Source organism: Pleurodeles waltl, chromosome 9 (genome assembly GCF_031143425.1).
Source record: "Pleurodeles waltl isolate 20211129_DDA chromosome 9, aPleWal1.hap1.20221129, whole genome shotgun sequence".
NCBI lineage: Eukaryota > Metazoa > Chordata > Amphibia > Caudata > Salamandridae > Pleurodeles > Pleurodeles waltl.
The window spans coordinates 40,143,187-40,165,845 of record NC_090448.1 but is presented as its reverse complement, the minus strand read 5'-3'; the positions used below and the strand labels follow the sequence as shown (position 1 = coordinate 40,165,845).

At 44.3% G+C, this 22,659-nt stretch overlaps 1 protein-coding gene across 1 annotated transcript in view; it reads right to left on the bottom strand.

Annotated features, from left to right (window-relative positions):
* COL7A1 (collagen type VII alpha 1 chain) overlaps positions 1-22,659 on the bottom strand; it is a 618,941-nt gene that overhangs the window by 336,038 nt on the left and 260,244 nt on the right. The window contains exons 17-21 of the mRNA XM_069207404.1: positions 21,629-21,754; positions 13,067-13,213; positions 9,241-9,366; positions 1,764-1,907; positions 317-442 (exon numbers count right to left, since the gene is read on the bottom strand). Coding sequence (XP_069063505.1) covers positions 317-442; positions 1,764-1,907; positions 9,241-9,366; positions 13,067-13,213; positions 21,629-21,754 — 669 coding nt within the window. The remainder of the gene's footprint in view (positions 1-316; positions 443-1,763; positions 1,908-9,240; positions 9,367-13,066; positions 13,214-21,628; positions 21,755-22,659) is intronic.

Sequence of the window (22,659 nt, the reverse complement as noted above, 5' to 3'; positions counted from 1 at the left end):
GATGGGGATCAAACATTTGCAATGCAGCCTACAAAACTGACAGACCCATTCATTTTCAAGTTAAGGTCACAAACACTAAACAGTCTAATTGAACTCTCTCATTGCTAGTGCTCGGCCGATCTTCCAGTATAGAGTGATTGTGTTGGCACCACAAACCAGCTTCCTCCTTTGGATCCATCCGCAAGTGCATGACGAATTTGCTCAGCTGAGAATGTTACAACTGAGTCTGGATAGTCACAATCCTCACCAAGCCTGAAAAGCAAGAAACATATAATGAAGTGTAGCACTAGCCTAGCGTTAAGAAAGTCTCGCTCACCATCACTACGTCTCCACGTCACTCTGTATCCTGTGGCCCTCAGGACCGCAGACCACGCAATCCTAATCTTGGTGTCTTCGCTGCCTGTAACTCGCAGGTTAGTAACTCTGCCCACAGCCACATCTCCTGAAGAGGCACAAGAAAGAGATCAATCAGCGCCTACCAGTGATGGAGCAAAGAGAGGAGAAGAATGGCAACCAGAGGTGACAAGAAGAGCGATAAAAATGGACACTGGAGGAACACAGCGGAGGCACATCATGATCATCATCCTACCACATCAAGATGGAACCAGAATTAAGCAGTAACACAGGATACACATGACCAGAAGTCACATACCATGGATCTGAATCTGCACGGATGGGCATAGATAGTTTATGCAGTGGGTATGGCCTTGCAGGAAAAAAATGGAAAGAAACAGAGGGTCTAGGGAACCAAAAAACTGAAACAGACTGCAAACAGCAAAACAACATTGAGTCTTTGGCTACACCAATCAAGAGCAGAAAGAGAATAAACTATAGCAGGGGAAAAGGAGTGGTGACAAGGCCACAGTACATCCAGCACATTGGTTGCTGGGCCCCACAGGGCGTTTAGAATTAGAGCCAATTGGAAGTAGAAGTGCAAGTGAGTGCTCGCTGGGGTAGTAAGAGCTTGTGCTTTGAAATCAAAGCTGTCCTAAGCTTCTAGGATGACATTATAGCTGATCTTGTAAAACTGAGATAGAAAATGCCACAAGAAAAATATAGAGCATTCACTTAAGCCAACAGAAATATAATCATCTGACAACAATAAACAACTGAATGGCATCCCTAACATCAATTCTGAAGTTTGATGGAATCACACCCATGACAAAACACTGAACTAGTATATTCATATTACAAAGTTGATCAACAGTCCCTTGGGGTTGATGAGCATTTCAGGAAAAGATAAATCATTGTGCCAGAAAGGTAGCCGACACATGTTTCGATGTCTCATGGCTCTGCCTCCATTAAAGCTTGTGCGTGAAGAGATCCTGGCACTGAATCTTTCTGAATGCATCCGAGACAAACATTTGCCCACACCCTTTTCTAAGGAAGCATCCGGTAGAACATCCTAACACCGGACTGGGCAAGACCCCTCACAGGTGGGAATGGATATGAAACACTTGTGAAGGGTACACATAGCACGTCTATGTAACTTCAGCATCAGCCTATTGATGTTTGCTATTTTATATTCTATGTGTGTCTATATTCACCAGCACATGGTGCTCGGACTCCTCGCATTACCATTCAAGCTTCCGACAACTATATTCAGAAAGATGCATAACTACTTTTCAGTGCCACAAGGAGCAGCTTGGCCTTTAACAGAACATATATGTATATTTAAAATGAAGTCCTGATTGCAAAATTAGGCCCTGCCACTGAGATATTTGGTGAGACACTATCACTATACTGACAATGATGTCGCTCACCCGTCCTGGCTGTCAAGGCGACTGGAGCGCTCTCCTTGTTCCCGATCTGAGCAGACACCGCTATTGAGTAGACTGTGTTGGCTTCCAGGCCATCAATGTAAAAAGAGGTTGGTTCAGCCGGCAACAATCTCGAGAATTCGCGCCCTGATGAAAACCAAACAGACAATCAAAAAGTAGTATGCATGTAAAATTTGTTATGAATGTAAAAAAAAGTCAATAGGCGTGCAGGAAAGTTGTCATAATCCCAGAGTGAAGCTAGAGATGGAAACTGTGCTAGAACTGGAGGTATCATTCAGGGGTAATTACTAACTGCTTGGTATTTACAACACATTTAGAGAATGTGAAGTAATATGTGATAACACAATCACTGCAGCTGATGCCTGCAAGTACCACAAGTGGGGTCCATGACACTTGCTTGGTTAGGCATGCCTCCAGTATCTTAGGACAGTAATATCTGTGTGGATAGACCTCATCTGAGTAGTAAAAAACAGTTTTATTCATTTACTTATTTTAATCACAATTTAAATGTCATAACAGTAGGAAAAAAAGAGTAATAGAACCGCTAACTAATGTTCTCATAGCATTTCAACTAAACATGTGATTATAAATAACCTTAAAGGAAAACCTTAGCAAACTATAAAACCAGTTTAAAACAAAGTGAGAAGAATTGAAAGGGAAATAAAAATGACTAGTCAACAAAAGACACAAAGGCAAAAGAAAAAAAGGAAAGGAAAAAGAGACTTTATAGACAGATTTCCTACTTTGATCAAGAATACTAATATGATACTCAGTTGTAATGACTCAAGAACTCCAAGACCAAATAATCTTTTCAATTTTGCAACCTGGTTCTAGAATTCAAGTTTTGATATCTGTAGGAAGCTGGCCTAGAATGTGGTGGGACTAAAGGGACTTACACCTTATGCCAGGTATCTCCTATTAGTGTAGTGTAGACAGTGTGTAGAAGCCAGGCTCTCTAGAGGTAGCTGTGAATGAGCAGCCAAGGCTTATATGGGTTACATGCAACACTCATGCAATACCACTGTAGTCACACAGCACTTACTCACATGAAAGGAAACACTCAGTGCTACAAATATAAAGGTACTTTATTTTAGTGACACAATTACCAAAAAGAACTAGAGAGGCAACCGTCCAACAGGAGGTAAGTAACACACTAGATATGTACACTAGTCATCAGAAATAGGCATAAATAGCAATAGAAAACAGTGCAAATAGCAATAGACAACAGTGACCCTAGGGGGAGAACAAACCATATACTACACAAATGGAATGCAAATGTAGGACCCCCACCTAGGTAAGTGGAAATTGTAGAGGGCAGCTGGAGGAACTAGGGAACCACAAATGTAAGTACCACAGTGCCCCCCAATGACCAGGAAGAAAGGAGTAAGTTACTGGATTTTCCCCAAACCACCCAAAAGGACTGAAAGGAAGATAATGCAACACCCAGACATTACCCACCCTTCTGTGGTTGCAGGAGTTGGTCGATGGTAGGACAAATACTGTCAGCACTGCAGCCCTGGAGCCATCGAAGAGGTCCTCAAGGATGCAGGTGACATTCCACGGCGGATAGAAGACTGGAGTCAGTCAGTGGCGTGGAAAGCCCACAAATAAGCTTTGGCGAAGGCAGAAGTCGCAGTGAAGCAAAAGTGGAGCTGCCGGGGGCCAGCAAGGACCAGGAGGCTCAACACACGGTGGAGCCCTGGGAGGCCCCTCAGCAAGACAGAGAGTCCACAGAAGAAATGGCAGCCCCCACAGGACACCCACTGGAAGAGGAACCAGGAGTCACAGAGGAGCGCAAGCAGCACAACTGGAGAAGGGTCCCACACCACAGAAGAAATTCACAGAGGGCTATGTGTCGTAGGAGGGAGTGCTGGTGACTGGGGCTGCACAGAGCCTGAAGGTTCCTTGGAGGAGATGCCAACAAGCCTTGGTACCTGCAAGATTCGCAGTGCACGGGGTACTGTCCTGCGTGGGAAGGCACGGGCTTAGCTCCACCAAGTTTGGACAGCTGGCAGGGAGGGCCAAAGTGACTACTTCAGACCACTGTCTGTGATGCAGGATCCACACAGCTCAGGATGAGAGGAGATCCATGCAGCCGGTTGTCATTGCAGTTGGTGCCTGTGGATGCAGGAGAGAGACTCCTTCACTCCAAGGGAGATTCCTTTTTCATTCTCGTGCAGACTGAAGACTTGCCACCCTCAGAGGATGCACAGCTGGGGAAAGTCGCAGTTCCAGTGGCTAGAAGTCGAAGTAGAGGTTGCAGAGGAGTCCTGCTGGAATCTTGCAAGGAGAACCTGAGGACCCACCCCAGAGGAAGACCCTAAACAGCCCTGAAAGGTGGATTGTTCACCTAGCCAGGTGATCACCTATCAGGAGGGGGGCTCTTACATCATCTGCCTGATCTGACCACTCAGATGCTCCCATAGGCCTCTGCATACCTTGGATTCAAGATGGCAGAATCAAGGGACCTTCTGGAGGAACTGTGAGCACCACCCCTGGGGTGGCGATGGACAGGGGAGTGGTCACTCCCCTTTCCACTGTCCAGTTTTGTGCCAGATCAGGGACTGGGGGGGCTTGAAACAGTGTAGACTGGTTTATGCACAGAGGGAACCAACTGTGCCCTTCAAAGCATACCAGTGACTTGGGGAGGCTACCCCTCCCAAGCCATGTAACACGTATAGCCAAAGGGAGAGGGTGTTACCCCCCCCCCCCCCCCCCAAAGGGAATCCTTTGTTCTGCCTTCCTTTGCTTGAGCTGTTCAAGCACCAGGAGGGCAGAAACCTGTTTGAGGAGTGGCAGCAACTTAGGCTGCCCAGAAAACACCAGAAGGCTGGTAGGGGCAATGCTGTGGGTCCTCTAAGGAGCCCCCAGAGTGCATGGAATCATATTTCCAATACTGGCAACATTATTAGGGTATGATTCCGACATGTTTGATACCAAACATGCCCAGGTTTGGAGCTACCATTATGTAGCTTGACATAGGTAGTGCCCTATGCCCAGTACAGGTGTAAATTGGTGTCCCTGCATTCACGAAGTCCATGAAAATGGAGCTGGAGTTTGTGGGGGCACCTCTGCTCATGCAGGGGTGCCCACACACAGGTACTTGCACCATGCCCTCTGGGCTAGGAGGGCCTACCATAGGGGTGACTTACAGTGACCTGGTGCAGTGACCTGTAGCGAAAAGGGTGCATACACCTGTTTGATGGAGACTGCAATGGCAGGCCTGCAGATACACTTTGCATAGGCTCACCATGGGTGGCATAATAAATCCTGCATCCCCTGGGAATCCCCTGCTGCCCCATGCCCTGGGTACCATATACTAGGGACTTACATGGAGGCACCAGTATGCCTAATGTCTACATAGAGGCACCAGAATGCCTAATGTCTACATGGAGGCACCAATATGCCTAATGCCGCGTGTATTTGGTTCAAGGATCCAAGTTTAAAGGGAGAGAGCATAATCACCAGGGTCCTGGTTAGCAGGATCCCTGTGGACACAGTCAAGCACATTGGCAACAGGCTGAAAATGGAGTTAACCATGCCTAGAAAGAGGGTACTTTCCTACAATATCATCTTCTCCTGTACACCTTATTACGGAGGATCTTGGAGGATGGAGGACGGGTAGCACGAGCTGCCTGATCTTGAAAAGATGTGACATGCTGACTCCAACTCTCAGCTAAAAGCACCTTGTATGCGGCATCAGTAGTCTTTGCTAAAAGGTGTTTTTCTTGAGCTCCAAAGTAGGGTGAATGTAATTTAATGTAATCAATATGATTTCTGAAAAGGATTATTAACAAATAGTAACTGCCCTGTCACTACATCTCACAGAGTGGCCACACCTGTTGATGGGAGTACGCTTCTTGTATACTGATTCCTTAGGTTGTATGGTTTATACTGCAAACACTGTTTTTCTTTTACAAACTCTGATCAGTATTTGGTGTGCATTAGAGCCTTAGGATTATAAAAGCAGAAGAATAAATTTACTAAAGATTATAATAAGACAAGGATCACACAGTTTGAGGAGTAAGGATTAGATTAGTTTAGCATATGGATGATAATTGTCCACCTGGGTTCATGAGGACAAGGGCCATGCCAGATTTTCATGACAGAGTAAATGTAAATGATTCTAATTTAGATTGTATATCAATTTTACTCACGTGGATGCTTAAAAACCTAGGATTATCTATTCTCTTGTTACTCAAACGTTCTTTAGAATGAGTCTTGAGTATTGCTTATATAGGTGTGACCTTCATGTGAAAGGTAACTGGGGAAGACACCTGGGTTTCTGAACTCTTAGATTTGAAGCTTCAAGGGGTGCACTCTTACAGCCTAATGCCAATGCTGACTGATATACTTTTATTCACTTATTAAAATATTAAAACTCAAAATTACCCCCTTCACCTTTGAATCTGTGACATGACATTATTTTCAAAAATGGAATAAGGGTTTTGAAACTCTTAGCCAAACCAAAACAAATCTACTCAATATCAGATTGTCTAAATATATTTCTAATTATGTATTTGTGAATTGGTTAGAACATCAACTGTTGAATTACAGGAAAGTTATACTTAACTTTTTGAAACTCCATTTATGTTTTTCTGTGACAAATCATAGAAGCCTAGAAAATGTATCTCTGACCATTTGGTGACAGTAAGGAAAAATGTCACAGACCTAGGCTGGGATTGAGATTCATTGATATTGATGAATAACAGGAATCTCCAAGGAATTCATTAGGCAATTCAACTGAAGAGCTATTACAGTGGTTTTACAGCCCTTCATACTGATATAATTTGTCACTTGCCTCAAATACGTTTGTTAAGCTATTGGAGAGATTTTGTAAATTTTATTTTTTTCATATACACTTTTTAGGGATAACAGGTAACTAGCATATTGTCTAACTAAAGTAGATAGATTGATGTTTTAGTTCAAATGGCTTAGTAATAAAATAGAAAGGATATTCTGTTAAAATTTACTGTTAAAAAAAAAACACTTTGGGGAATCATGTTTACAAAACTCAAATGTATAATGAGAGCTAGAAATGGAGTTAATATACCAAGGGCAAAATAATGCTATCTTCTGTACAACTGGTTGCAAACTTTTTTTGTTACACAGTAAATGGTTAAATATGAAATATTAACATTTTATGGGCAAAATAACTCCAGCCATTGGAATTATTTTTTCAGTTTAAAGGGCTAATTGTTATGATAAAATTATTGAAGATAGGAATTTGTGAAGTGTTTAGATGTATTCTGCGTTTCTAATGGTATTTTGTTGAAAATAGGGGTATATTTTTTCCGATTTATTTTCAAAAGAATGTTGCTCAAAACTATAATATCTTGAATGAAAAACATTTTAGTAGTCTAGCAAACACTGAGGCCCTTATTACGACCTCAGCGATCTTTTTGCAAGACTGCCGAGCTGAAGATCGCCAGTGGTGGCGGTCTTCCGCGGTGCGTATTATGACTGCTGGCAGCCCTCCGTCCTTTTCCGTATGGAAAGCTGCCAGCAGCCATACTGGCGGTCGGCGGGAAAGTGGAGGCTGCTCAACCTCCGCCGCCACGTCAACAGAACACCGCCCACAGAATCACGTCAATGATTCGGTGTGGCGGTGTTCTGGTGACGGTGTGCTGGTGGCAGAACTGCCCCCATGGATCTCGCCCCTCCCGGAGGGCCAACGGACAAGGTAAGTTGATTGTCCGTTAGGGGAGGGGGGTGATGTGTGTTGTGTGCGTGCATGGGGGTATGCATGTGAGTGTGTAGAGGGGGTGTGTAAGTGCGTGTATGCGTGCGGGGGGTGCTGTGTGTATGGGAAATGTGTGCGGGTCGGTCGGTGTGCATGTCTGTTTGTATGTGTGCAGGTATGTGTTGTCGTGATGTATGTTGCGGTGAGGGTGGGGAGGGAGGTTGTGCCACCTTTGGGGGGTTGCAGGGGGGCGTGGGGTGTGGGGGAGGACTCCTCTGGGTTGCGGGGGTGGGGGAGACCCCTATCAGTGCCAGGGAAGGAATTCCCTGGCACTGATAGTGCCTACCGCCATGGATCTCATGGCGGTTACGAATCACTCGAAATCCATGGCGGTATGCAGGGTCCTGATACAGTTGGCGGTCTAGTGACGGCCACCGGGCTGGAGACCAAAATCTCCAGCCCAGCGGTCAGCACCGCCATGGCAGTCGGAATGGTGAAGTAGCGGATGACACTGCCGCGGTCATAATTCCATTTTTTGTTCCGCCGGCCTGTTTGCGGTCTTACCGCTGCTTTACCACCGACCGCCAGGGTCGTAATGAGGGCCTGAGTTCTTTAATTTATTACCACTTTTGTGGATTTATTTACCATTCTTGACTTCACTAAAAATATTTTAGTTTAATATTTTATAACTAAATTCAAAATGCTTGTACAATGCTGTATCTCAAACTATGGGCCTCATTATGAGTTTGGCAGACGGAAAAGCCCGTCAGTCATATTTCCGACAGGTTGACCACCGCCTACACCTCGACCTCCCCGCTGGAACCATAATGAGTTTCAAGGTTTGCTGCGCAGGGGTGGCTGCACTGCCCATGCCAAGTGCCTGGGCCGTGCAGGGCCCCCCCTGTGGCCCCTTGCACCTATTATCCACCAACCTTTTCATGGCGGTGTTACTACCTTGAAAAGAGTGGCAGAGAAGAAGGTTGTAATCCGCAGGGCAGTGCTGCCCTGCCAGATTACGATCACCGCCAAGATCCATGATCCTGGCGGAGAATATGGTTCCCTGGCGGTCTAACTGTCAGGGTTGTAATGTGGCAGTCAGATGTCCTGACCACCACTGTGAGTGTGGTGTTCTTAAGACTGCTACACTCGTAACAAACCCCTATGTATTTAACAGTTGTAATTGCCTCAGTAAATCATATGGATATGATACAGAAGTACGCACATCTTTTCCGTCAAAACTTAGAAACTCGGCACATATGATTTCTGGCCTATAATTTCATGCTGTACCAACTTTGGGATTTGAGACTGATTCATATTTTTAGTCAGTCCCCTATTACATATCTTTGAAATGCCAGATTGAGAAACTGACATTTTCTTTCCTGTGCATGGCCTACCCCACCTACAATACCAACATTTTCAAATGAAACATTTCCAAAAAAGCACCCAAATGTTCAAACTTTCAGCAACATCATAGTTAACTTTACACCTAGTGATGCATGTAATTTCGTACATGTAGGTGAATTTTAACATTTCGGAAAATCCATCACACAAGATTGTCCTCATATACACATGTCTCTTGGTTAAACTTTCAGCAAGGCTCTATTCTGTAAAACCCATCCCATGACTATTTACCCGGAACCTGAAGTTTGAAGGACCGGCATTGTCAAGTTTTCTGGTGTTTCACATTGTTATTTTATTTATCTTGTCTCAAGACAGACAATACCACCAGATAAATGATACAGATATCATTAGAGGGGTAAAGTGGGTTACACTTACCATCACTGTGCCGCCAAATGATTTTGTACCCTGTAGCTCGTGCTACCCCAGTCCACACAACGCGTAGGCGGGTAGCTTCCGCTTCAACCACTCGCAGGTTTGTGACGATGGGTACAGACACGTCCTCTGTCGGAGAAGAGAAAGCAGAATGCTCATGATGGGGTTTAGGATACTCCATGGAATACAATCTACAAGTGACGGAGGCACTAGCGGTTGATGGTGCAGAGTTCAAGTAGGGAAAATCCATCTCCCCCTCCTTTAATATTCTTCTTGGGTTTGTTTCATATTTAAGAAACAAAGGGCCAGATGTAGCAACAATAGGATTTGCAACTCCGAGCACCTCGCAATTTCCGAGTCGCAAAACCTGATGCAGAAAGATGTCTCAGACACCTTCTGAGAGTCGCTATGGGGTCGCAAAGACCCACCTCATTAATATTAATGAGGTGGGTCGCAAATTGCGGCCCCATAGCGACTATGGGCACTCACTGACATGGAGGCCTGCTGTAGTCAGCAGACCTCCATGTCCGTGACTGCTTGCTAATAAAGCAGTTTTTTTTTTTTTCAAGTGTAGCCCGTTTTCCCTAAAGGAAAACGAGCTGCACTTAAAAAAAAAAAACGAAACCTTTTGTTTCGGTATTTTTTCAGGGCAGGTAGTGGTCCCTTGGATCCCTACCTGCCCTGTAAAAATATTTTGGGGTCCATTCACAAAGGGGTAGGGGTCCCATGGGGACCCCTTCCAATTTGCGAGTGGGTTACCATCCACTTCAAGTGGATGGTAACTGCGACTCCATTTGCGACCGCGTATGGAATTGCATTCCACTGCGACTCGCAAATAGGAAGGGAACACCCCTTCCTATTTGCGAGTCGGAAATGCATTTTGCGAGTCGATCCCGACTCGCAAAATGCATTTCTGCATAGCAAACTCCCGTTTGCGATTCGCAAATGGCAATTTTTGCTGTTTGCGAGTCGCAAACGGGTTGCTACATCTGGCCCAAAATTGCATATTACATGATCTCACACTTATTGGCCAATTCACAGACCTATTATAGATTGACTCCATGACAAAGTTATAATGTACCTATGTTAGCAAAGTAATGTGTATTTGTGATATATATATATATATATATATATATATATATCAGGTTTCTCTTAGAGCACATCTGCACCGTAGGATTATTCTCACATTTAAGGGGTGATTTTTTATTTTTAGAATTCACAAAAGTTTTCCAAGAGTATTCTGGTATTCTGGAATCCTGCAACAGTTTTAGCTTCTGTAAGTACTCTCTGAAAACCTTTATTAAATATGCATATGTCAGTGTACACAGCATATAACTGCTCATCTGAAAGTGCCTTTGGATTACTGCTGTTCAATTTTTAATTGTTTGTATTATCTCAACACCAATTTAAGGGGTAGTGCCTGCACAGAGTCACACTGGAAAGGGATTTACTCCTGAACTTGATTTTATGAAATCTGGGATCCTTTTCAAAGTGGGAATATGCAAATAAAAGGTTTCCAATACATTGAAACTTGCAGCTTTCTGGGTGTTTGTAAACTTTCCAGAGCATCTTGGACAGGACTGTCCACTCACTGGCACCTAGCACTACAACCTACTGGGGTAAATGTAAGTAGGGATAAATCTTTTTGTCAATGTAAAAACACAATTTTAACAAATGTGGCTATTCACTTATTCGAAGGTGATTTGCACATTTAGGTTACACTTTCATGGATAAAATAGCTTTGTGAATCTGACTTGTAAAGGAAACGCAGAGGCTTACCTGAGGGGGGGAGGTCAGAGGATGGGGCAGTGAATGCAAGGCACATGTAGTTAGCATCAAGAAAGGGAAAGCTCTGTGTGCCTTTACAAACATTTAGGAATGCTCAATTAACTGAGCATCTATTTTACACCCAAATGGATCTGAGATTAGTTATGCTAAGTCTGTGGGTCGCTTCAGCCATCAACCAAAGGTTTCACTGGTTTGTTCAGGACATAGTGCCATAGGTGTTTAAGTGTGTTACCTTGATGAAATAGGTACAAACAAACCTAAATTAGAAACTATCCTTCGCCATATCCTTTTGTGAAGTAAGCACACACCAGTTTGGGAAAATGGTTGTAGTCACAATGCTATGAAAGTACTATACACATGCTTACATACCTTATGACACATGTACGTTCTACACGAGTCATAAGGGAATGTGTGACTAACAATAAAGTCAAATATAATGCCCAAATGAGAGCATAGCTTTTAATTTACACATGTTTTTCAAAGACTTAGGTAATCAGCCACATAATTTTCCTGTATGACTGAGACAAGGGGTGCTTTAAAATGCCCAGTGATTTTGAGATAAGTGTGTGAAGGTCAGTTGTTTTAGAGGTGCCCCTTGTGGGTGGCATATATTTGTGAATGTGTCTAGAAGTGTAGGAGGCACATTATTTGAGTGTGAGTGAATACAGTGTAAACTTGAGCACCTCCAGGTGCTTGCAACTGTTGTAGATAAGATAAGGGACTGAGTCGAAGAGAGAACCTATGTCTTGTGCTCTCCCAATCCTCAAGCAATCCACTAGACCAGTGATCCTTAACCTGTGGTCCAGAGACCCCTGGGAGATCCGCGACACCTACTCAGGGGGTCAGCGGACTGATTTAAAATTAAATGATATGAACAGATTCACAAACTGTATGTAATTAAGAAGCTGAAATGTAAAATTAACACTTTTAAACACAATATAAATGTGAAGAAATTTTAATTTGGAGTTAAAAAATAAGTTGGCATCCTCAGATTGATTCATGGGAGGAGTGTAAGTGAAGAATGTAGTATTGATAACTGAATTTAGAAAAGCTCCAATCTTCCCATTAAAATAAAAATGCTGATTTTTTTTATATTTGTTTGTGGATTAACTAAAATATTTAATCTTATGTATACTCGTTTGGTGGATGCTTGTTACTGTATTTTTGTGTGTTGTCTTGTGGCTCAAATCAATGAGATTGTTTAGGCCTGGGGCCCTGGATTCCAAAATTGGCTCTTTGAGGGTCCCCGGATTTCAGTAATGATTAAGTGGAGGTCCCCAGAAGTTATAAGATTAAGATCCACTGCACTAGACCACGGTTTCCCCCTAGTGTGAATCACTTATAGCGAATTGTACAAAAGCGTCTGGGGGTAAACGCAACACCTGTAGAGAGCTTGATACTAATTATGAAGTTTTACATTTTCGGTCTGTTTCTCATGTTATTGGACACAACACGTGATGTGCAACCCATCGGGCCACAGGACTGACTACAGCACACAAGTCACAGATGCTTATTTTCTATAATTTGTCCTGACCAGCCTCCTAATTTTACAGGGAACACAAGTCACAAAGATCCAAACTCATCGGTTTGTAGGTTGCTCTTTAAAGATATGGGGTTACTAAAATGTTAATAACAACCACAGTGCTTCCTGGTTACTTTGTGGACCACAAGAATGTGTCTATTATCACCATTTGGTATGATTGCTGTTTTCTCTCATGTTCCCCTCCCAGTCTATCATGCCATGGACAGTGGGTCAAACCTGCATCAGAACCAATACAGGAAATTGGACTCAGCCACAGACGCGCACTAAACAGGTTTCTAAAAAGACAACCACATTTTGTAGCTTATTTGGCTATCAGAATCAGAATCTGGCTACCAGAAACTTTACTGCAAAGAATATGAAAGCCTGAGGTGGCTCAGAAACATGGCCTTAGCTCTAATGTTCCAGCATCCCTACCACAGGGCAATGGATTTGCCATGTTATATTGCACTTGCTTCTTCATTTGACACCTACTGCCAGAACCTATTAGAGGTTGCCTACCTGTCCGGACAGTGATGGTGACAGCTGGCCCTTCCCTCGTGCCCACTAATGTTGTCAGTCTGACGCTGTAAGGGACACCTTCCTTGAGATCCTGAAGATCGAAGATGTTCTGATCACCACGGACACGACTGGTTGTTTCTGTACCATCTATGAGGGGAAAAAGAACAAAAGATAAGGAGTCACGAAGCAAGTGTTGATGAAAAGTGGGAGAGAAGCATTTGTGAGGTGACTGAGTTGAGGTGACTGAGTTGGACTATACACAATGGAGGTACTAGTTGTAGGAAGCTGGCTCTTTATATAGTAGACCAAAACGAGGTAAACTGTGCAAAGAATCCAGGCAACCCCCTATTGGTTTACAGAGGCACAAATGACAGTACTAAATGCTCTCCTTTGTGGTAGTGTGGGCGAGCAGTTTAGGCTTATCAGAGGATAGTGCTAAGCATTTGTTTTATTTACAGAGGAAATAAATGAGGCACACACTCAAGGATAAATGTGAGACAAATGCAGAAAAATAATACATATTTGTATGCAAGTTTTGATATCAGGAACTTCATTATCAAGTAAGTACCTTTTTAAATATAGATTTTTACAGCTAGTGTGCTAAGTAAAATGTTCACTTAAATGCATCTTTACGTAGCAATGCTTTCCTATGGAGAAAAAGGCATATGTTGCATACAGGTATTTACGATCAATTTTTTGGAGTCTCATTCGGGACTTAGGGTCATAGGCGGCCAAGGTCCAAAGTACCACCAAAAGTTACTTGTTACCTGCCCTGGGGCATCCGGGTGCAAAGGTGCTGGTCAGGTTAGTAGCTTTGTGCCCTATGCCAGTGGAGAGAATGGGAGGCCATCTGTAAACAGGCTGCAGGGGGGACTTGGGGAGCTCCCAACGTGGGACTTTTGTCTCAAGGGTGGTGGGAGCAAGAAATAACAGTCCATTCACTAGCACCCGGTCAAGGGCACTAGGGTGCAGCATAGAAAGGTCTGCTGGGATGGGTGTGTCCAAGATCCTCATGGGGTGTTGGTTTCACGGGTTAAGGGTGCAAAAGCAGTGTAGCTGTGCCTCTCTGGAAGCTGCTCTTTCTCAGTGTAGTGGGAGCCCTCACTGGACACACAAAGGCTTGGCTTGGTGAAGAGGGTCTGGTACCCCAGGTATTGGTGCTGTGCAGCTCTGGTTGATCCTGGTGTCTTCACACTTGGTGGGTCAGCAGGTCTGACCTCCTGGGGCACAGGTACCTCTTCCTGGGCAGCTGCAGTGACAGGCAGGACTGAGAGCTGCAGGATGTTGGACTGGAATCTGCTGTTTCGGTGCCTGCGGACTGCAGGGGAGTAGCTCCTCTACTCTAAGGGAAATTGCTGGCAATTTGGGAAGGGCTGGCAGTCCACCAGGGTTCTTGGCAGGTGCTCAACTGCAGTATGAGTCACGTTACCTCCATTGGTGAGACTGGTGTAGGCAGGCAGAGTTTGGCACCAAAAGTCTACAGCAACTCTTCTGTTCTCACTTTCTTGTGGCTCTTCTTTGTCCTTTTGTTCTGGCTGGGGGCATCAGGGGCGCCACCTAACTGCTCAATTGAGGAGAGTGACAGGTAGTAGCCAATGGGCTGCCTACCTTTAGAGTGACTACACACCCCATATGACCACTTCCTGTGGGAATAACCCTGACCCAGTGAGCCTAATTCCACCAAATACCAAGTATGTTGAACTCTAAGTTTTGTGTTCACATCAGTTAGCCCACCTTACAGGTGGAACTTGTCTGATAGGAAACACGTCTACTGACTAGCTAATTTTCCCACCCGCCCTGGTGCCAAATGGGCAGGGGGATGGCACCTGCACTGACTGGGGAAGCCGGGTTTGCATAACAAAGAAGGCAGAGGCTTTGAAACCTCTGGCCTTGTTTTGATGATAAATAGCTATCCTGTTTGGAGGAGGTGGTAACTTCTCGGCCCAGAGCAGGACTTGTTTCTGACCTGAGAGAGAGTACGCTCTCCACTCAAGGGGGTCAAAAACTCATCTGTAATGGCAGGCTGGTCAGGACCAGCCAGCACAATAGTAGCTTCTAGGTTTTCAGGGAGCACATCTGAGGTGCCCTCTGGGTGCATGTATTAATAAATCCCTCACTGGAATCAGTGTGTGTAGGAAGCTGGCTCTGTATACACTATTTCAAAGTAAGAAATAGTGTGCTTTGAGGTAAGATAGTGGCAAAATTAGATAATTCTAATGCTCTATTTTGTGGTAGTGTGATCGAGCAGTAGGCTTATCAGAGGGTAGTGTCAAGCATTTGTTGTACACACACAGGCAATAAATGAGGAACACACCCTCAAAGACTTACTCCAGGCCAATAGGTTTTTATATAGAAAAATATATTTTCTTAGTTTATTTTAGGAACCACAGGATCAAGATTTGAAGTAAACACATAAAATGCAAGGTACTTCACACAGGTAAGTTAGAAACTTTGAATAAAAGCAATATCGTATACAGTCTTTGTTAAAATGGCAATAAGCTATTTTAAAAGTGGATACTTAGTACAAAAATCAACAGTTCCCGGGGGAGGTAAGTAAAGGTTAGATTGTGAGGTAAGTAAAACACTTACAAGTCTCAGTTTCTGGGCATAGGCAGCCCACTGTTTGGGGTTCAAGACAACCCCAAAGTTACCATACCAGCAGCTCAGGGCCGGTCAGGTGCAGAGGTCAAAGAGGTGCCCAAAACACATAGGCGTCTATGGAGAACAGGGGTGCTCCGGTTCCAGTCTGCCAGCAGGTAAGTACCCACGTCCTCGGGGGCGGACCAGGGGGGTTTTGTAGAGCACTGTGAGGGACACAAGTAGGCACACAAAACACACCCTCAGTGGCACAGGGGCGGCCTGGTGCAGTGTGCAAAGCAGGCGTTGGGTTTTAGATAGGATTCAATGGAGGGACCCGGGGGTCACTCTAGCGGTGCAGGCAGGCAGAGGAGGGGCTTCTCGGGACAGCCACCACCTGGGCTAGGCAGAGGGTCGCCTGGGGGTCACTCCTGCACTGAGGCTCGGTTCTGTCAGGTCCTGTGTGCTGCGGGTGCAGTGCTGGTTCCAGGCGTCTGGTCCCTTGTTACAGGCAGCCGCGGTCATGGGGAGCCTCTGGATTCTCTCTGCAGGCGTCGCTGTGGGGTTCAGGGGGGTCATCTCGGGCTACTCACGGGGTCGCAGTCTTCGGGGAGTCCTCCCTGTGGTGTTTGTTCTATGGATCTCGAGCCGGGGGCGTCTGGTGCAGAGTGTGAAGTCTCACGCTTCCGGCGGGAAACGTGAAGTCTTTAAAAGTTGCTTCTTTGTTGCAAAGAAGTTGCTGTTGTTGAGCAGAGCAGCTGCTCACAGGAGTTTCTTGGTCCTTTAGTCCAGGGCAGTCCTCTGAGGCTTCAGAGGTCGCTGGTCCCTGTCGGATGTGTCGCTGGTTGCAGGTTTTCAAGTCAGGAGATAGGCCGGTAGGGCTGGGGCCATAGCAGTTGTCGTCTTCTGTCTTCTCTGCAGGCTTGTAGGTCAGCAGTCCTTCTTGTTTCTTCAGGTTGTGGGAATCTGATTTCCTGGGCTCTGGTGTGCCCCTAAATACTAGATTTAGGGGTGTGTTTAGGTCTGGGAGGGCAGTAGCCAATGGCTACTGTACTGGAGGGTGGCTGCACCCTCTTTGTGCCTCCTCCCTGTGGGGAGGGGGGCACATCCCTAATCCTATTGGGGGACTCCTTCAAAACTAAGATGGAGGATTTCTAAAGGCAGGGGTCACCTCAGCTCAGGACACCTTAGGGGCTGTCCTGACTGTGGGTGACTCCTCCTTGTTTTTCTCATTATCTGCTCCAGCCTTGCCACCAAAATTGGGGGCAGTGGCCAGAGAGGCAGGCATCTCCACTAGCTGGGATGCCCTGGGATGCTGTAACAAAAGGGGTGAGCCTTTGAGGCTCACCGCCAGGTGTTACAGTTCCCGCAGGGGGAGGTGAGAAACACCTCCACCCAGTACAGGCTTTGTTCCTGGCCCCAGAGTGACAAAGGCGCTCTCCCCATGTGGCCAGCAACTTGTCTGGTGTGTGGCAGGCTGGCAGGAACTGGTCAGCCTACACTAGGAGTCGGATTGGTATTCAGGGGGCATCTCTAAGATGCCCTCTGGGTGCATGTTACAATAAATTGCACACTGTCATCAGTGTGCATTTATTGTGCTGAGAAGTTTGATACCAAACTTCTCAGATTTCAGTGTAGCCATTATGGAACTGTGGAGTTCGTGTTTGACAAACTCCCAGACCATATACTCTTATGGCCACCCTGCACTTACAATGTCTAAGGTTTTGCTTAGACACTGTAGGGGCATAGTGCTCATGCACATATGCCATCACCTGTGGTATAGTGCACTCTGCCTTAGGGCTGTAAGGCCTGCTAGAGGGGTGACTTACCTATGCCACAGGCAGTGTGAGGTTCGCATGGCACTCTGAGGGGAGTGCCATGTCGACTTAGTCATTTTCTCCCCACCAGCACACACAAGCTGTAAGGCAGTGTGCATTTGCTGAGTGAGGAGTGCCCAGGGTGGCATAAGACATGCTGCAGCCCTTAGAGACCTTCCCTGGCATCAGGGCCCTTGGTACCAGGGGTACCAGTTACAAGGGACTTATTTGAGTGCCAGGGTTGTGCCAATTGTGGAGACAAAGGTACAGTTTAGGGAAAGAACACTGGTGCTGGGGCCTGGTTAGCAGGGTCCCAGCACACTATCAATCAAAACTTAGCATCAGCAAAGGCAAAACGTTAGGGGGTAACCATGCCAAGGAGGCATTTCCTTACACTGTGGGCTTATTAATGTGAGATGTTTGATTCCAAACATCTTTGGTTTCAGTGAAGCCATCATGTATTTACCAGTGTTCAGCACATGTCCCTGTTCACTTGCAATACCTAAGAATCGACATAGACATCACCTGGGCATATCTGCTCATGCAGTTATATCCACACATATGGTGCACCCTGCCTTGGGGCTGTAAGGCCTGCTGTAGGGGTAACTTACCTATACTGCATGCAGTGTCAGCAGGCATGGCACACAGTGTGCCACGTTGTTTTTCACCTTTTTCTGCACCATGTCACACAGTCTGCAATGCCAGTCTGCACAAGTGTGCTGAGGGGGTCCTTAGGGTGCACAATATGTGCTGTAGCCCTAGGGACTCTCTTTAGTACTCCAAGCCCTAGATAACAGAGCTACCATTTGCTAGGGACCTACAGGGGTGCTAAAAGTATTGCCAATTGGGGAAAAATTATTCAGTTTTAGAGAAATAGTTCTGGCACCTGAGTAGCAGGGACCCAGTGCACTTTCGGTCAAAATTGCATCAAATGCTAGGCAAAAAGTGAGCAACCATGTCAAAAATGAGCACTTTCCTACATTAGATGTCATATTTCTTAAAAGGCATGTGCTATAACTTGAATTGTCCCTCTGTGGAATCAAGCCAGGAGAAGGGTGTCTGGGTCATGATGCAGCCAGGTTGGATTTTAGGACAATCCTGATGAAAATGAGGGATGTCTTAGCCCTTCTTCCTGGTTGCATGGACTGATAAATGTACGCACCGACTTAATTAGTGTGACTACTGTGGAGTGCAGGGAGAGAGGGACACACTCTGCCAATCAAACAGGAGCAAGGACTATCAGACCATTTGGACATTGCTCCCATACTGCTTCCATCAACCGAGGGATCTGTGATGTAGCCACCACCTACCTTTGTTGCACTGCTCGGAAGCTCTAAAGAAAGTTACACCAGGTTAGGCTGAAGGTCTAGTTGCTTAGAGACTTTACAAATCTAAGTTGAACTTAAACGTGCAAGTAGCCTGTTTCATGAGTGTAAAGTAAAATTTTGTGTTCGCAACATAGGACTTAATAGTTGCAACACAATTTACACACACATAAAAGTACACCAGTATGATTATATTTATGGTGAGTAGTGGATGTCTTAGGAAGTAGATGGAAAACAAAGGCCTTTCGAGGTTGTGGATAGTCACAAACCTTGGCAAGTCACACTACCAATCTGGCTTTGGGAGGAGAATTACTCCTTTAAAGGGCAGGAGTGCATACTAATCTATGGTAGGAATTGAAAGGAAGCAACGCTGGAATTGGTGGAGGTTAAGGTGAAAGGGCTTTTCCAGGAGCAAAAATATTTTTCTCATAGAAAACAGAATGCGAAAGTTAGCAAGTACAAACACACTTTTACTAAGCACTTAAAATGCATTACTGTACAACAAGTGAATGTATGCGAGTGTAAGTGCTTCAGAACGTCAGTATTTCTCGAAAGTTGTGCCTATCACAACTTTCCAGGAATAGTCCTGGATTGTTGTGAATTACAAATAAAGTCATAAATCTACTCAAACCTAAGGGGGAATCCTACAGGAGTAAATATCAAATTTTCTTTAGAATATTTTACATTTCAGGCTAAAATGGTTTCATTAAGTCTTTCTTCTGCAGATCTCACTGTGAAAAAGAAATGGTTACCTTTCAAGCATGCGTGAACCCCCCAAACCTCCTGAATGGGAGGTAAGGTTGAGGCAAAGTCAGTCACACCACAGACTTGAGAGGTTTGTGCCTCAAGTAGGCCAGGATAGCTAGGTCACAGGTCTCCAACATGTTGTGTAGTAAAAGCTACTTATGTTCAGTCAAAATCATCCAATGCTACAAATATTATTAGAATTTTAATACTGACCACATCAGACAAGTTTACATGTTTGTTTTAAATATACACTTTTCAGTTTTTGTGACTGGGCTGCCCACAGGAAAACTACTTATGGGTAGCTCGAGAGCTACTACTAGTTCACAAGCTACTTCTTTAAGACACCTGAACTAGGTAATCGAATATATGTGAGGGTTGGGAGTGCGCTTCCAACTACATGCCTCTGGGCTGCATTTAATTAAAGTGAAAGTTTGCAAACTTGGAAGGGTGGCAGGGCTGGAACTATCACTCCCATGAGAGACCTGTTAGCCCAGCCCAGCCCAGGATCTGATATCAGTTTGTCACTGTCAGAATGTTGACTAGCATCAACATTTGGTCTTAAATTATGTCTAAAAAAATACTGCTCCATCAGACTTAAGAATAGAAAATGTACACTCAGTGGGAGATAGGACATCATATTTATTCAGATGATATTTCCATAGATGGTATGTGAACCTTCAAGGGCTTCATTTGTGAAATAAAAACTTGCTGAAGCCAAGAGTATTTCGTGAGATACTGCTCCCTATCTTGATTCCAGCTACTGCCTCTTTCTTCCGGTCTCTGTATCTCACTCTTGCAGGTCTTTTCTGCATTTCACACCAATGACTATCTTTTTCTCCATCCTCCTTTCTCCCTTTTCTCTCTCATGCTCTAAGCCAAAGTTTGATGATGAAATATAAATCCTGGACTCTGAAAGATGAGTACCAGTGCCCACCACCTGCAACAACTTGAACAAATTAAACAATGAAAGATCAACTCCCCACCCCCAAAATGGGCTTTATTCTAAGTGTAGAGTCACCTTCATGATTCACAAAATGTGGTTTTACAATTGTAAAATGATTTACTCAAATATACATTTTTGGTCTGAGTAAGTCATGTTGAGGTTACAGGGTGGGAATGTTTTGAAATGTTTGCGAACACTCACATATATACTTGTTCAGGGTACTTAGAAACTTTTCCATAGTCCATACCCACTTTAAATGGTTATATCCCTACTCCTGTCAAGGATGCTCAGAGTGGAAATGGAAACAGAGCAATGGCAAACTTGGGGAGGGTTTACGAGCAGGGGTTTCTCCACCAACAAAAAATATTTTCCAGGTGGAGAAAAAGTTACAAAGGTCAGCGGCACTCCTACAAGATATTTTTCAGTGTGCAAACCCCCAATGTAGGCTTAAAGATGCAGAATCGTCTTCACAATGTCTTAAATGGGAATCTGCAGATATTTTTCAGGATTACTCCCAGAAAACAGCAAGTGTCACAAATATTTGTATCTTCAAAAATGTAAATGTATTCCTAAAGTAGGAGAAACGTATGTGAGTAAAATTGAGATTTTTTGTAAATCAGGCTAAAATATGCATTTCTTTCATCCAATACAACCACCTACAACAATATAATGAATATACCAATCTTCACCAAGTAATAAAATACACATTATCATGACTCCAGCCAATGTTTCTAATTTTTCAGGAAGCCATTTTTAGAAGACACTGCGGTAGCCAAAGCCAGGATGACTGGCACTCTTGCCCGCTACTTCCAGTGACTTGAGGCACACCTACAGCAAGGGCAAATCAGGATGGAGGTAAATAAGTGCAAAAAAAGAAAATAGGCAATAAGTCTTCTTCAACTATGCACCCAGGATCTGGAACAATAGCCCATATCTATCAGGACTGTGTCAATGATCCTCCAATTTATGAAAGAGTAGAAAGCATGGCTCTTTAACAAACACCACATCACTGCCTTTGCTTGTGATTCTGTACAGTGCTCACATGCCTTTTGTCTAGGTTTGTTCTACATAAATACCACTTCCATACATAGATAGCTCCAAATCATCAGTGCCAATGATCTCAGTGACCTTCACCTCCATAGGCCATTCTTACCCACTGTGTTTCTGACCACGATCAGGTACTCCGTGGCGCCGGCCACCCCATTCCACGAGAGCCGTATCCGGCCTCCTCTCATGTCGAGGACCCGCAGGTTGGTCACTGTGCCTATGGGCGCTGGCTCTAGAGGGGTAGAAGAAAAAGGATGTGAGAGAGACACAGAGCATGTTTGAAAGTATGAGATGTATTGGCCTTGTCTGTGGTGACTGCATTCTTAAAGGTAAAGGTGAAATTAGGCTAGCACTGAAAGAACAGTACAATTACTTACACTACCATATCATCTGGAGGCAATCCCGTGGGTTTAAGAAATTATTTAAATATGAATTGAAATCTAATTTGTTGTTCGGGAACAACTTTGAAAACTTAGAGATAGCATATGAGAATTGCACTAAATACAGTTTTTTACAATTTAATTTCATCTTTTTCGACACATGAATTTTACATAAGAAACTAAAATAGCGAGAAAATCTTCATAAAAATGAGATGATGTCAGGAATAAAAAATGAATAAGTGAGAGGACAATTTATAATATGAAAAAAAAGAAAATGCATTTTATTGTATATTATTAAGATTACTTTTTCCCTCAAAGTTTGACTGAATGGTATTACCCTCATCAATATCAATACTGGGTCACTGTAGGTAATTAAGGTCCACATGTACAAAGGTAATCGTTTGCAATTACCAAATAGAGAATGTTTGCAATTCGCTATTTGGGACTCGCAAACACCAATGTACAAATGTGTCTTTGGCACATTTTGCGATTCCCAGTGACTCGCAAATAGACCTACCTCATGAATATTAATGAGGAAGGTCTTGGTTTGCGACCCGTTGGAAATCACTAAAATCACAGGGATGGGGGCCTGCTCTTGTCAGCAGACCACCATGTATGTGACTGCTTTTAAATAAAGTACTCTTTTTTTTAATGCAGCCCTTTTTCCTTAAAGGAAAACAGGATGCTTTTCACAAAACAAATGAAAAGTTTTCTTTCCACTTTTTAAGAGTATGCAGGGGTCCGTGGGACCAAGGCC